Source organism: Pyrus communis, chromosome 13 (genome assembly GCF_041283825.1).
Source record: "Pyrus communis isolate YQ-2024b chromosome 13, ASM4128382v1, whole genome shotgun sequence".
Lineage (NCBI taxonomy): Eukaryota > Viridiplantae > Streptophyta > Magnoliopsida > Rosales > Rosaceae > Pyrus > Pyrus communis.
Window position 1 is genome coordinate 20806568 of NC_142577.1, and position 15393 is coordinate 20821960.

Below are 15393 nucleotides of genomic sequence, written 5' to 3' on the forward strand. Positions count from 1 at the left end.
CAGGAGGGCATATTAGTGTTAAAAGGCTTAGTTTTGGTACCAAACAACTTAATCTCAATTTTCGCCTTCACTTTGGTCGTATTCCATCCATTCCGTCAAATATGCTAACATGGAAGGATAATGTAGTAATTTCATCCTAGGTGGCACTTAGAGTGCCATTCTCTGTGGTGACGTGGCAACAAAAATAAACCGTGTAGGATGAAATTACTAAATTACCCTTCCATGTCACCGTATTTCGACAGAATAGACAAATCCGACCAAAGTGAAACGAAAATTGAGTTACATCGTGTAAAACGGTGATATTTTTGATTCAAAGGAGAAAGTGCGATTAAGTTCGAGTTCCATGGAGCATACCAAAAAAATAAGCCTTGTTAGAATTTGTGAGCATATCACGAATTTTTAAAAATGAAGATACAATAGGCATATAGGCATGGATAAGGGATTCAAATTACGCAAGCACTGCAGCCTTTTTTGGCTTGCTGAAGCATCACGCACTGTCGCACGGTTAGCCCCAAGTCGAATAATCTGCGCAAGTTTGAAAACGCCAACATCATGCACAACGTGTTCAAAGAACATTAAGCAGGAGCACATTTCATGGAGCATATCACCTCTTGGAAAAGATTTGGTATGAGAAAGGTGAACCCCAGCACGAAGTAATACGGTGAAATTTGATGGCTCTCTTCCCAGCTTTAGCAGCTTCACTACATGGTTCATGGCTACTCCATCCCTTCACCCGCTTCACGCGAACCCAAACAAGATCCCGTGTTGTAAGTCTCAAGGAAATCCCAAAACAGCTCATCAGAAAGATAAAATTAATCACCAAAGCGCCCATTTCACAATCCCAAGATGTTATCTACTAAATAAGTATCTCGGGATAATTCTTTCCTCATCCATCCTACGGATGATACAACCTTGGCCAATGGGAAGCCTCCATGTGTTGGGCAAAACCCTAACCCTATGGGCGGCCATCTCTGTGAAATCTCATCCCAAATTTCAGTATTTAGTTTTTCGTATTTGGTATTTTTGCGAATTTGCTTTATGTTCGTTAATTTTTGAATTTTAGTTAATTAAAAATGTTTGCAAAGCTCGCACATAAATCAAATACTTAAAACTACTAATCGACCAACAATTTTTCAGTGTACTTGGAATATGGCCACGTGACCGTCTATATTTCACCCAAATTATAAGACATACATGTATGAATTGTGTTTCAGATAATTAACGGTTGCCTCATCAGTCATATAGATATAGGCATTGATGCAGATTATAAAGGGGGTTTATTCAGCAGTGTTTTAAATATTCTGGTATTTGGCTATTCCATCAATAATTAATTGAAATTCATGTATATTAGAATGATTACAAAGTCGTTTCCCCTCGATCCATTTCAGAATTGAATTATTACTTATGCAACACGCATTGCATACTACGAAACAAGTCCATTTCAGAATTGAATGATTTGCAATCAATCATGTGCAATTCTTCAATCAATTAACCGTACACACACGCTCATTTTTAAGGCCACTCAAATACATTAGTCGTATTATGTCCATTCCACCAAATATGTGATGGAGAAGAATAATTTAGTAATTTCATCATTGTTGGCACTTACAGTGCCATTTTCGATGGACATATGAAAGAAATACTTTGACTTTAAAGATAATCTTTGATCATAGTCATGAAATACAGGAGAATACTTAAAAAAAATAAAAAATAAAAAAGTGTCAATTGAACATCATTCAGGTAGCAGACCTGCAGGCATCTTTGAAGAAAAAATTTGAAGACAGATTGCCAAATTGCATGTAACGTATGTATATAAGAGACAAAGACTTCGACTTGGAGCAAGTTAATTTATGGAGGACTCCAAAGTCATGAAACAAAATATTAATTGCAAAGACTTTTCCATGGTCTGAACCATGGAGATGTCAATTTCTTGTGGAAAACACAACGTTCTGCAAGTCCTGTATTTTTGTTCTTCTCTCCCACCCCTTTTTCTTTGTGCAGGTCGAATTAATTTGAATAGCTAGTGAAAGGATTATAATAAGCCCTAGAAGTAGACTATAATATGTACACAAAATTGAACAGAGAGGCCATGAGATCTTTATCTTTTCATGCAATCCTGCTGGAAGTGTCGTTGCGATAAACCTTACCAATTCCAGTACACAAGGTACGCTGCACGGAATTTCATTCTTGTCCTTCCCCAATCTTGAATACCTCAACCTTACCCTTCTCTATCTCTACAAAAATCTCTTATTGAGCTCGGTTTGGATCAGAATCACTCAATGGTTGAGAGCACGCTTCAATTGCTATTTGTAATCACATTCACCTTTTTAGCAGCACTTTACATTCTTGCTGCTATCTGTACAATAATTGTCTTCGTAGTGAAAAGAAAGAAGAAGCATCAGGATAAAGGAGAAAAAAGCATGCATAAAGAAGTATCGTTTTCAGTTTTGAATTTTGATGGAAAATCAATGTACGAGGAAATCACAAGGGTGACAGAAGACTTTGATTCCATATATTGCATCGGAAGCGGAGGACAAGGAAGCGTCTACAAAGCAAAGTTGTCATCTACCGTCACAGTGGCTGTGAAGAAACTCCATCAATTGTGGGATGGCGAGAAGAACTTGGAGGAGGGATTCTTGAATGAAATAAGAGCACTGACAGAGATAAGACACCGGAACATTGTGAAGCTTTATGGTTTTTGTTTGCACCACCGGCACTCGTTCTTGGTGTGCGAGTTTCTTGAAAGAGGTAGCTTGGCTAAAATTTTGAGCAAAGATGAAGAAGCTAAAGAAGTGGGATGGAGAAAAAGGGTGAATATTGTTAACGGTGTAGCTCATGCCTTGGCATATATGCACCATGGCGTTGTGCAACCAATTGTTCACCGGGATATATCAAGCAAGAACATTTTGTTGGATTTTGAATATGAGTCCGTTGTTTCAGACTTTGGCACTACTAAGTTTTTGAATCGAGACTCAACTAATTGGACTGCCGTTGCAGGCACATATGGATATATTGCACCAGGTAAAATTGTTCTTTGTTCTATATATTATTTTGTTTTTTCTTTTAGACCAATGATTTTGACATCTTGCATAAATTTCTTAATTTATTCCGGGATAACTTTGTTCTGAATACTATTCATTTTCGTCCATAGGCAGGAGTTACATTTTGATTTGGAATAGAACTTTGTGATTATGTACAAGATAATCTGGTTGTTACTGGTGATCTAGAATCTGCTTGCTTTATATTAAGATTAAATTAGTGATCAAAATAAATTTCTCCTCCATTTTTCTTCATGATGACAAAATGTTCTAGACATTGAAGTCTTATATAGTTTATTATATACCCATACCAATTATCCCACTGCTATGAGCTTATTTTGAACAGAGCTTGCATATACAATGGAAGTAACTGAGAAATGCGATGTTTATAGCTTTGGAGTGGTCACATTTGAAATAATTATGGGAAGGCATCCCGGAGATTTTTTCTCATCATTCTCAACAATGCCTTATTCGTTCTCGTCATCATCATCTGCATTACCAACCCATCAAATGCCAATTGTGGATGTTCTGGACCAACGCATTGCGCCTCCAACGCATCAAGAAGGAATGGAAGTTCTCTCTCTTGTGAAGATTGCGTTTTCATGCTTGCATCCCAGTCCGCAATCTCGTCCAACAATGAAACAAGTTTCTCAACTCCTCTCAACTCAGAAGCTGCATTTGTCAAAGCCATTACGTATGATAACCTGCGGCGAATTGCTTGCTCTGGATCCTTTAACTGCATGATAATCAAAGAAAGTGGGTATTTCCTATAAATAAGTTTTCCCTACATCGAGTCTTCCTTTTAGAAGAAAGTTCTGTTATTGTAATTTATTTCATGCACTTGTTTGCTATGGCTCTATGTACTTTTACGTACTTGTTTGCATGATTTAAAATTTTAGATACTCTATGCATGTTCTGACAAAGAGTACCCAAATTGCATTGCCAATCTAATTGAACCTGTTGTCATCAGATGATGAATAAATCTCAATATCGGATGATTCGAGTTAGCCTGATTGAGTTGTGCGCTGGAATTTCGAAGACACGGCGATATGTAAAGTTGAAGCAAGTAAAAATCTGGAGAAGTATGCTGAAGGAAACAAAAAGAATACCAGTCATTACATTAATAAACCCTGTTTCTGTTTTGCAAATGTAGAAGAAGACGGCTGTGAGTTTTATCATTTTCTCTAAGATATCACATCAGGGAATTAAGAGGCCTCAATTTCCCTCAAAATCATGTTTCTCTTAACAACAGAAAAATAGTAAGTAAGGCGTTTCCCACAAGTATGGCAGCCTATGGTTTCACATTCAGATTCCTTCAAATGCAAAATCAAGGCCGGAGGTAAAGATTCGTGTTTGCACGATTTCTCTAATGCACAGCAGAAAAGGTGAAAATAGCCAAATCACATAACAGTGAACAATCACAAACACGCTCCTAAGTCAATACCAAAATTAATTGGTAGACTAGTAGTACATATACATGCTTTTCCATGTTCATGTGCAAAACATTAAGCAAGAGCACATTTCATGGAGCAGATCACCTCCTAGAAAAGATTCGGCATGGGAAAGGTGAACCCCAGCATGAAGTAACTCGGGTGAAATTTGATGGCTCTCTTCCCAGCTTTAGCAGCTTCACTACATGGTTCATGGCTGCCTTCACGCGAACCCAAACAAGATCCCGTGTTGCAAGTCGCAAGGAAATCCCAAAACAGCTCATCAGAAAGATAGAATTAATCACCAAAGCGCTCATTTCACAATCCCAAGATGTTATCTCCTAAATAAGTATCTCGGGATAATTCTTTCCTCATCCATCCTATGGATGATACAACCTTGGCCAATGGGAAGCCTCCATGTGTTGGGCAAAACCCTAACCCCAGGGTTGGCCACCTTTGTGAAATCTCATCCCGGATTTCAGTATTTAGTTTTTCGTATTTGGTATTTATGCGAATTTGTTTTATGTTCGTTAATTTTAGAATTTTAGTTAATTAACATTGTTTGCAAAGCACGCACATAAATCAATGATCGACCAACAATTTTCCAGTGTACTTGGAATATGGCCACGTGACCGTCTATATTTCACCCAAATTATAAGACGTACATGTATGAACTGTGTTTCAGATAATTAACGGTTGCCTCATCAGTCATATAGATATAGGCTTGGTGCAGAGTATAAAGGGGATACAGCACTTTTTGGGGTTGGGGGAGAAAATTACTACTTCTGTGGTTATTGAAATTGGGTACGATTATACCATTTCTTACAGGTCTGGATCTCTCATTACTTGTTACCCCACTTAATAAGTGCTCCACTAGTTACAATTCAATGAGTACCCACCAAGCTACCAAATTTACTGCAACACCGTAAATATCACACCATCAAGGAATTCCAAATTTATTTGAGTCTGATGAACTTTAGTTAGAGCTGTAAGTACTCAAATTCCATCACAACAACTATAAACATGCTAACGAAAACAAGTAAGGATTTGGCGAGCGAAAAGCAAGTACTCAAATTCCATCACAACAACTATCACATCAGAACTACTTGCCACACGAATTGAATTTCCTAACTAAAATTGCAGAAACAATGCAAATGTTTTCACACGCACACACACCAATTTTCTCAGCAACCAAACAGAACGCTATATACAAAACGAAAATGACTCGCAAAATCGATAGAATTCAAACTTTCAAAGCAGCAAAACAGTACGAGATTAGTAAAATAGAAATATACGGCATAAAATAGCAGATCGGAGTCCATTAGCAACGCATTTACCGATGAAAGTGAGTGAAATTTTCGAAACCCTAATGAAATAAGTGTACATGAGATCAAATAAGTGAAAATTACAGAATGCGTTGACGAGTAAAAGGGAAATTACCATGTTCGAAGTCTCTGTGGGGAATGTTTTGGAGACCCTCGGTTGTGCAGTGTAGTGAGTACAGAGAGCGGAGAAGGGCGTACACGTAGTACTTGGTTGGAAGGAGGGGAATTGGTATAAAAGCTGCCAATTACCAATTTGTCCCTATTGCTTCTTGGTATTTTTTTTTTTTTTCCTTTTAACAAACGAGATTATCAACAATAGAAGGATGGAATGAGCTTAGCCTCATAATAGATTAGCAATAACGTGGTTCAAATTTACTTTTCAGCAAGAACCAAACTTAGGACATCTTACTTACAAGTGAAGATGAAGATCGTTAGATCGTAATAATAAGTGGCTATTACTTATTGGAATAAAATTACCTTCTTTTTTTTACTTAACGGACGAATTTTACTCTCTTGTCCTTTTATTAAGTTATTTTTTTCTTATACAAATGGATGTACTTTGAGGTGCTTCACGAACAAGGGAAGCACATGTCAAGTACTTTTTTTTTCTAAAAAACATTTCTACGAACTAGAGGCGCTTTTTAAATTCTTTTACCAAATGTTGTCAAAAGCCCTTATGACTGCTAAATAACATTTTCTTCTTTTATAGAGTTTGTCACCTGAAGAGTAATTTATATGGCACGATGTGCTACTGCCGCGTATCTTGTGCAAATTATACAAGGACACATAAAGGAAAACCAACACATGTCTTTCTATTTTTAGTACGTAACATCAATGTAAAGGTATATCCGTGCCATATAAATCATTATTGTCAAAACAATACTTAGGGAGCAGAAATTGAACACAAACTCTACGTCACCAGAATAAATTTTATTGAGCACTTGAACTATATAAGTCTCTTCCATTTTTTTTTTTTAATGGTTAATTTGCCAAAAAGAAAAGAAAGCAATTTCGCATACCAAGCCACGTTCTAAGAAAAAAAAAACCCAATATTTGCTCCATTAACGTTCATTACTTTTGGTCCCGATATTATCATCATTTAAACCTTGTGTCTTTTTGGTAACATCCCATCCCCTTCTCCCCCACAATTTTCTTGCCATCCATGGCTTCCAATCCCCTCCTCCACCACCGATTCAACAATGTCCAATCCATCCCCCCACCATCACCACCAAACAAGACACCAAAAACTCCAAAGCCAAAAGAGCTCCCCGGTCTCTATCCATCGGGATTGCAATCCCCCTCTCCTTAACCACAATCACAATTCTCCTGTTTTGCTCAGGCTCCAAGTACAAGGCCTTGGCCAAACCCTTTTGGCTTCCACAACTTAGGCCATATCTAACCAAAAGAGCTAAATGTAACCCCGTTTAGAATTATACTCTCCCCAAAAAATTATCTTTAAATGCGCAGTGTCAGACTATACTCATATATCATCTTCAACCGAAGTGACTAAACATAACCCCTCAGTAATTTATTAGTTTTAAGTTTATACTTTAAATTTATTGGTTAATTTAGTTAAACTACCATTAAATGTTTTCAAATCTAATCGTTGAATTTGAATCAAGTATTGCAACTGAAGAGCTGAGCTCCAAAAAAAAGGCTAAGCAAAGGGTTACATTTGGTCAGCTTAACTCCTCTTGGGCCAAATAATAGTCTAGTGGGCTTCATACAATTATAGTCTAATCATTGGTTAGAGATAAGTTTTTGGGCAAATCAGACCATTTTTTAGCTTTTGGACCTTTAGGCCACCTCAACTGAAGGAGCTACGTTTAGCCTCCCCGTCTAGATTATAGCTCTGCAAGAAATTATTTTTCAATGAATAATGCTAGACCATATCTATATTATATACACAATCTCCAACCGAATGGACTATTTTTTAGGCCCCTCAATAATTTATTATTTAAGTTTGTTCTTTAATTTTATCGGTTAATTGAATTAAACTATCATATTGAAATAAGTTTTTTGGACATATTTTGAGGGTCACGTGTCGCTAAATGTTGTTTTAAGTTCCATGTTATTAAATATTTTAATTTTACTTGTATGTTAACAAACTTAGACATTAAAATGAGGTAATATAGTATGAAAATGTGAAAATGATGTGAGAAATTGTGTAGAAATGACTAAGGTATTTATAGGAAAAAATTAGAATCTTTAATTTTTTTTTTTCTAAATTTTGTCCTTAAAAAATAATAAATAGGCTACATGACGTCAGCTAGTAGCATAGCTGGGGCCAACTTGCAAGGCTGGCTGGCTATGTGATGAGTTTTGTGTCAAAACAGGCTATGTTTTGGCCTATAGCCCTTTGGCTAGCTCGGTTGGAGATGAAGCCCTCACCATTGGAGATGGCCCTAGTCTCATACATTTAGTGCAACCCTAATGTTGCTTATTGCCTTGGGAATAGGCAACCCAATCCACTCCTCCCCCTTCCCAAAACACTCCACTCCATTGAGGCAATTAGACTCAAGCTGACGTCATCATGATATCAGCCACAATTTAAATTATTAAAAATTATAAAAAAATTAAAAAATTATAAAAAAGCTAGTTAAAAATATAAAAAAATCATAAAAAAAAATTCCATAAATACCTAACTACTTCCACTTTACACTGCATTCCAATATTTTCAAATACTTTCAAACAATCTTTTATTATTATCTAAAATTAAAAATATAACTATCTTTTATTATTTTATAAATACAAATTGGTTGAGCTATTGGGATTGAGATGCATTTTGACAATTACTATTTATTTAAGGATATTAAGTTGCCTATTGTCCATAGAGACCTTACTACACTAAAAGTGCCCATAGCCTCATTTTCTCTTCATTCCTCATTGCTTGTTTGGGCCGACGGTGGATTCCATGAACAGCCCAATGCATATGTCACTTTGCATTACTCAAATATCATTGAGCATTTTGTGGGATCCTCTTGTGCGCCGGACCGGGGCTACTTGGATTGGACGATTCCTTTGGTGCATTTTGGAGATCTTTTCGCCTGCTATAAAGTGCTTTCGACGTGTGAATGCGTTTGCCAAAGATCTTGTAGAACCATGTTTGGCTTGGGTGGCATATTTTGCCCTTGTTACTTGCAAGCTTTTGCGTCTTTTGAAATGCACACAAACTAATTATTCATGCCTTCATGGTTAGGTTTAGGATTTTAGGGCTAGAGGCACGGGGATGAATGAAACTAGCAATCGCCCTGGGGAACAAATCTTGTCCAAAATCAGCATATTTAAGAAAGCTAGTCGCATAATTTTTCGCATGCAAGTTAGGCGACTAGGTTTTTTAAATACAAGTTGTTTTTAAATACAAGTTGTATACAACAATTGTATGCAATAATTTCTCCAACCTAAGAGGTGTAAAACAACACAGATACAATTTTTTACTTGTTTATATTTTTTTATTGTAGTCACACAACAAAAGTATGAACATTTTTTTTAACAAAAATTGGTGATATGGAGTATACAATACTCCAAATTTTTAATTAGCCATTAGCCTTTATTAGACATGTAATCAGTTTTTTTACCATATATTTTTTTATATGAAATTATCAATGTTGTAATACTTTTGGATGAAAATTAAAAGGAGTTTATGAGTGATGTGACCAAACTCATATGCTCAATTCCTTCTCTTGTAATATATGTTATGGGATGTGCTTTCCAAACATTATTTTAACTTCTCACATACTTTTTGTTAATTTTTGTCCTTTGGTCTTTTTCAAATATCCGATCCGATAGCTGAAAATTAAAAGTGTGTGTGAGAAGTAAAAAGGGACGTGCAGATATCACACTCCATATGGTATAATAAAGTTAGAATGTTGTGTGGGTATCCTCATATGGAGAGCAACTTACATGAAACTAGAAATTTACAATCACGTAGCGTTCTCATTCAGTAATACATTATCATGCATGTGAAGAAAAACTTGCACATAACTCGTTTCATGCAAATCTTTCTCCCTCATATGTGCTTTCTACATCCTGTTGGAGTTTGAGATCCTCTTGTCCCACATTGGTCAATAGTATTTTTTCACAAGCCTTTATATAGGCTTATTCCCTTTTCTTAGTAATTAGAACTTGGACTATTTGGAAATGGATTGAAGGCTTGGGCCTTATGGTTGTGTGGATTAGGCTTGAATATAATATAGCCTAAATACAATTAATATTAATTAATCAAGACAAGGGCCTTGGGCCTTGGGGCCTTGGAATTTAAAATTAATCAGATTCATTAATTTTAATTTTCGGATTAAGTTTTTTAATTAATTTATTAATTAAAAAAACGTTTTGATTAAAAGACACAGCTGTTAGAAAGAGTTGTACTTTTTGACTAAAAGATACAGCTATTAGAAAGAGTTGTGTGCTTTCAAATACACTGAACAGGTATTTGAAAGGGTGTGAAACAGCCTATATATTTGTAAACACAGTATCCAAGTCATAATCATCTTTTCTTCCTCCTTATCTTCCTTACAAAATTTCCAGAGAGTAAACACACAAAGCAATTCGCTAGAGTTCTATAATCCAGTGCGGGTTGTAGAATTTGGTAGTTGTATCCTGGTCGAGCAGACGTTGTAGAACCACAAGCACAAGAGTGGGACGAAAATACTGTTCGAAGGACATAGTTTTTACGCTAGCCTCTACCTTCTGTGATCAAGTTAGTATCATTGTATTTTTATATTAGTTTATGTATTTGTTGTATAATTTCATTCTGCACATCAAGTATATTTGGTAAATAAAATATTAGAATTTCAAGTTCTGTTTATTTCTGTTATTGTTGTTTATTTCTGAATTGTTCTCCAACACATCCAAATGCCAAAGATTTCCAATGAGATAAAGACATGAATTGACTAAAGAAGATTAGTGAATAGAAAAGATGATTAAAGAAGATTAATCCATATATTAATAAAGTGCAAAAAGAAACTTGGTCTATTATTTATATTAATTATCTAGGTTAGAAAGTGATTGGAGTCGCGTAGTGCTTGCCAGTTATTGCCACATGTAGATATCGCACACGCTATCAGTCAAAACTCCGTTTTGTTTTCGGGACAGCCCAGCACAACGGAATTTCTTAGAACGTCAAAACTCCGATCACATGTGCTATGAGTCAAAACTTCGTTTTATTTTCGAGACAGCCCATCACATGCTATCAGTCAAAACTCCGTTTTGTTTGATGGAGAAGCCATCACATTAGGTGTTAACTCCTCGCCTCGTGGCCAGTTAAATTGGAATTGGCTGTTAGAACGTCACACGCGGACACAGACAGATCCATGTGACTTGATTAATCTGTCTAAAGTGGCACACAAACACAACACATGCTTTTGGTTTTCTTCACTTAATTTGGAGTTTGATTTGCTTGTTGTGAGCCTGTGAAACTGTGAAGTGAAGCCTCTCATGATCTCTACGTAAACAAAAGTGGCCTCGTGAACATGATCTCTCTAGCTGAGTCTCGTTTTCGTGGTCACATGGTGAATTGGTGATCATGACAACATTTCTGCTTTCTAGCTAGCTAAACAAATGAGGCCTCGTGATTTTGCTTGACTTTCTTGTTTTCGTACGTATGATTGTTAAAATACGAATATTGTTTCCTAGTTTAGTGAATTTTATAGAATTCAAATATTTATGTTTACGAGAATTACTTACATGAAATATGTGAATCAACATCGTGTTGTACAAGTGGCTCATAACGCTATAGTGGAGGAAAAAAAATACATATCAACAAAACATTGTACATGCATCATTCAACTCATTATGAAAATTTCGCCGATTTAATTTTTTTTGGTAATATGTGTAGTATGATGAAAAAATGAAAATTATTAGGAAAAAAGGGCATCGATGAGGACATCCTGGTGCATGAGCATAATTGTAATGGGTTGAATAGTTAATTATTAAAAAAAAAAAAAAAAAAAAAAGAGAATTAGTGAGAAATACATGCATCATGGCATGAACATGATTGTTTCAACCACTGTAATAAAATGTCGTTTGCAGTTAATACAAAAATTACTTTTATCATACAATTAAGAACTTGCACCAAAAGTGGGAGTGCAAATAATTGTTTAGATTTGAAACAACTCATGAAATCTCAATAATGAGTTAATAATCACCCAAATATTTTTGGTATCAAAATCTCAATCTCAAATAGTACCCACGACTTTATGATGCATCTCATTTGGCAAATTCCTTTTTGGCAACTTTGCAGAGTATTATATAATGGTTTAAAGTTCACAATCAGTTAGTTATAATAATTTATTATTGTATTCATCAAGATCCTAAGTTGAAAAATAACTTATAATGAACCTGCCACATTAAAAATAATTTAAATCGAACAACAACTTGCATGGTAAAAGTACATTGCACCGTCTGGCAAAATAGAAGGTCAACCTTTAGAGCATATCTAAGGGAGACGTGTGGGCTTGGCTAATTAATAATGTAGCCTCAAATTCAGAAAACAATGTCTGCCTTATAAAATTTGCCTAGTCAAAATGAAAGCATAGACACCTTGTAACATCTTCAAATGAGATGTCAAATTATCCAAATCAACAATAACGGTAACAAAATACAACATTAATGTTTTCCAACTAAGAAGCCAAATCTGATGTGGCATGACATGGATCGATATCTCTCCCTTTTGCTACTAAATTTGACAGCACCTTCAGATTTTTTTAATTAATTATTAAATACTTTTTATTAAATTTTTATTAGTTTAAAGCAATATCCTTTTGTTTCTTTTCATTCCCAATGCAAAGAAGGTACATGAATTATTTTTTATGTTTAAAATTTGACATATCGGTTGAAGAGCAAAAGTATAAAAGATGTCAAAGTGCCTTGTAAGCCTTCAAATTTAAATTTAAATTTAAAATTTAACATTTCATTTGAAAATTGTCTTATGAGGTTAAAATAGTCCCAATCAAAGCCTTAAAAGCGTGGGACACCCTTAAATTTATAATTCTCGACAAAAAAACAAATTGATAGGCTATATCATCATTTTGTCGAGCTTAGTTTTAGCCTTCAACCCTTGCACAACACATTAAATTATATTTCTTGATCAATATATTTAGTAAATTACTATTATAAAAGGAAAAAAAAAGTATAATCGTCGCTGATTTGGATTTTATGGATGACAAATTTGATACCAAATTAAACTACTTATTATATAATTTAACAGAACTTTCATTCATTTTACTGTAAAAAAAAAAAGAAAAAAAAAAAGAAGAAGATTGGCGGGATTGCGGGATGACGAGTCCCCCCTACGATTGGACCGCCGAGTAGTTTTTCCCTCCAACGCGATGACGTGCGAGAAGAACGTAAATAAAAAATACAACTTCTAGAAATTAATTTTAAATAATACGCAACTTGTATTTTAAATAAAAAATACATTTCTGATCTTCATTCCCCTAAGCCAGCACCGACGCTTGGCCTTCTCACTTCTCTAAGCCTCACCCCCTAAACGCCAACCATTTCCTCCATATTTACAATCCTAACCTCCTTCGGAGTACAAAATCCTGAAGGCAGCCTCAAACGCTGCACTTCTTGCATCCACCTTCCGGTTCAACTCGGGCGAGTCAGAATGCTGGACCGGTGCTTTGGGCCTCGCCGGGCCCGCCAGATCCAGAGAGCTTTGCGGCAGGGAACAGTGACGTTTCTGTGCTTGTTCTTAACCGTCGTCGTCCTGCGCGGCACAGTCGGAGCCGGGAAGTTCGGAACACCAGAGCAGGACTTCAACGACATCCGCGAACGGTTTTACACGCACAACCGGCGCGTGGAGCCCCATCGAGTGCTCAAGGAAGCCACGCCCGAAACCAACCAAAACGATGCCGACCAGGCCGGCCAGTCCAACAACTACGCCGAGTTCGACATATCCAAAATCCTCAAAGACGAGCCGGAAACGGAAGACGAGAAGCGCGACCCGAAACAGCCGTACAGTCTCGGCCCCAAAATATCGGACTGGGACGAGCAGAGATCCGATTGGCTGAAGAAAAACCCGAGTTTCCCCAATTTTGTCGGACCCAATAAGCCCCGGGTCCTGCTGGTAACCGGGTCGTCGCCCAAACCGTGCGAAAATCCGGTTGGTGACCACTACCTATTGAAATCAATCAAGAACAAAATCGACTACTGCCGCCTCCACGGGATCGAGGTCTTTTACAATTTTGTCCTTCTGGACGCGGAAATGGCCGGGTTTTGGGCCAAGCTGCCGCTTATCCGGAAGCTCCTCCTGTCCCACCCGGAGGTGGAGTTCCTCTGGTGGATGGATTCTGACGCCATGTTCACCGACATGGCGTTCGAGGTCCCCTGGGAGCGATACAAGGATCACAATTTCGTTATGCACGGATGGAACGAGATGGTGTACGATGATAAGAACTGGATCGGGTTGAACACCGGGTCGTTCCTGCTCAGAAATTGCCAATGGTCGCTCGACATGCTGGACGTCTGGGCGCCGATGGGTCCGAAGGGGAAGATCCGGGACGAGGCGGGTAAGGTCCTGACCCGGGAGCTCAAAGGGCGACCCGTTTTCGAAGCCGACGATCAGTCCGCCATGGTTTATATATTAGCGAAAGGAAGGGACACTTGGGGGGAGAAGGTGTACTTGGAAAACGGGTATTATCTCCACGGTTATTGGGGGATTCTGGTGGACAGATACGAGGAGATGATCGAGAACCACCACCCGGGGCTAGGCGACCACCGGTGGCCGCTGGTGACGCATTTCGTCGGGTGCAAGCCGTGCGGGAAGTTCGGGGATTACCCGGTGGAGCGGTGCTTGAAGCAGATGGACCGGGCGTACAATTTTGGGGATAATCAGGTGTTGCAGATGTACGGGTTCGAGCATAAGTCGCTGGGAAGTAGGAGAGTGAAGAGGGTAAGGAATGAGAGTAGCAATCCGCTGGAGGTGAAAGACAAGCTTGGATTGCTGCACCCTGCTTTCAAAGCTGTCAGGCGAATCAGGCCATCATCATCTTCCTGATTTTCCACTTTTTGCTTTTGCTAATATTTTTTTTTAATTTATTAAGTTAATAATACTGTCAATTTGTATTTCACTTTTGATGTTTTTTGTTAATGATTTTTTGAAGGAATATTAAGCTTCAAATTTGGGGGTGTGAGAATTTGAGAAACTTTAATAGATTTAGGGGGTATTCAATTGGGATTTGAGAGATTTTAATGGATTTATAAATTCATCGATTTTTATGAAGTTTGACTGATTTGTAGAGATTTCGTATCCTTCGAAATCTCATGGGAATATATAAGATTTATGGATGTTTAAAATAGACTACAAAATCACTCTAATTCCCTCTAATTCCTCAACTTTTCCAAATTCTTTAAATTCAAATTCTAATTGAATACACTAGAATGTTATAAACTTCTTTAAAATTCTAATTGAATACACTCGGATTTCTAAGGATTTTAATAAACTATCTTAAAATCCTGATTGAATACACATTGAATTTCAGATAATCACTTAAAATCCTGATTGAATACCCCTAGATTCATTAAAAGAATTAAAATCCCTCAAAATCCCATTTGAATACACCCCCCTTATAAATCCATGGATTTTTATAGAGTTTA

At 37.0% G+C, this 15393-nt stretch overlaps 1 protein-coding gene, 1 long non-coding RNA gene and 2 pseudogenes across 4 annotated transcripts; 3 read left to right on the forward strand and 1 right to left on the reverse strand.

Annotated features, from left to right (window-relative positions):
* The first annotated feature begins 1845 nt into the window (after positions 1 to 1845).
* On the forward strand, positions 1846 to 4269 carry LOC137738444 (MDIS1-interacting receptor like kinase 2). Of its 2 annotated transcripts, XM_088683589.1 has the most exons (3): positions 1846 to 3021; positions 3385 to 3794; positions 4009 to 4269. In XM_088683589.1, the coding sequence occupies exons 1-2, from the start codon at positions 2280 to 2282 to the stop codon at positions 3780 to 3782; spliced, it is 1140 nt and encodes a 379-aa protein (XP_088539715.1). In that variant the 5' UTR covers positions 1846 to 2279; the 3' UTR covers positions 3783 to 3794; positions 4009 to 4269. The 2 variants fall into 2 exon arrangements, with proteins under 2 accessions (XP_088539715.1, XP_068334180.2); XM_068478079.2 differs by having other exon boundaries at positions 1861 to 3021; positions 3385 to 4020.
* Positions 3260 to 5988, reverse strand: LOC137738446 (uncharacterized). Its single transcript, XR_015955344.1, has 2 exons — positions 5909 to 5988; positions 3260 to 3774 (listed from the first exon to the last, which is right to left on the reverse strand). It is a non-coding gene; the product is annotated as an uncharacterized LOC137738446 (long non-coding RNA).
* Positions 5989 to 6345: 357 nt separating this feature from the next.
* On the forward strand, positions 6346 to 9012 carry LOC148691927 (translocator protein homolog; annotated as a pseudogene).
* A 4048-nt stretch (positions 9013 to 13060) lies between these two features.
* Positions 13061 to 14867, forward strand: LOC137737227 (xyloglucan 6-xylosyltransferase 2 pseudogene; annotated as a pseudogene). The gene has a single exon (XR_015955152.1). The product of XR_015955152.1 is annotated as a xyloglucan 6-xylosyltransferase 2 pseudogene (transcript).
* The last annotated feature ends 526 nt before the right edge of the window (positions 14868 to 15393 follow it).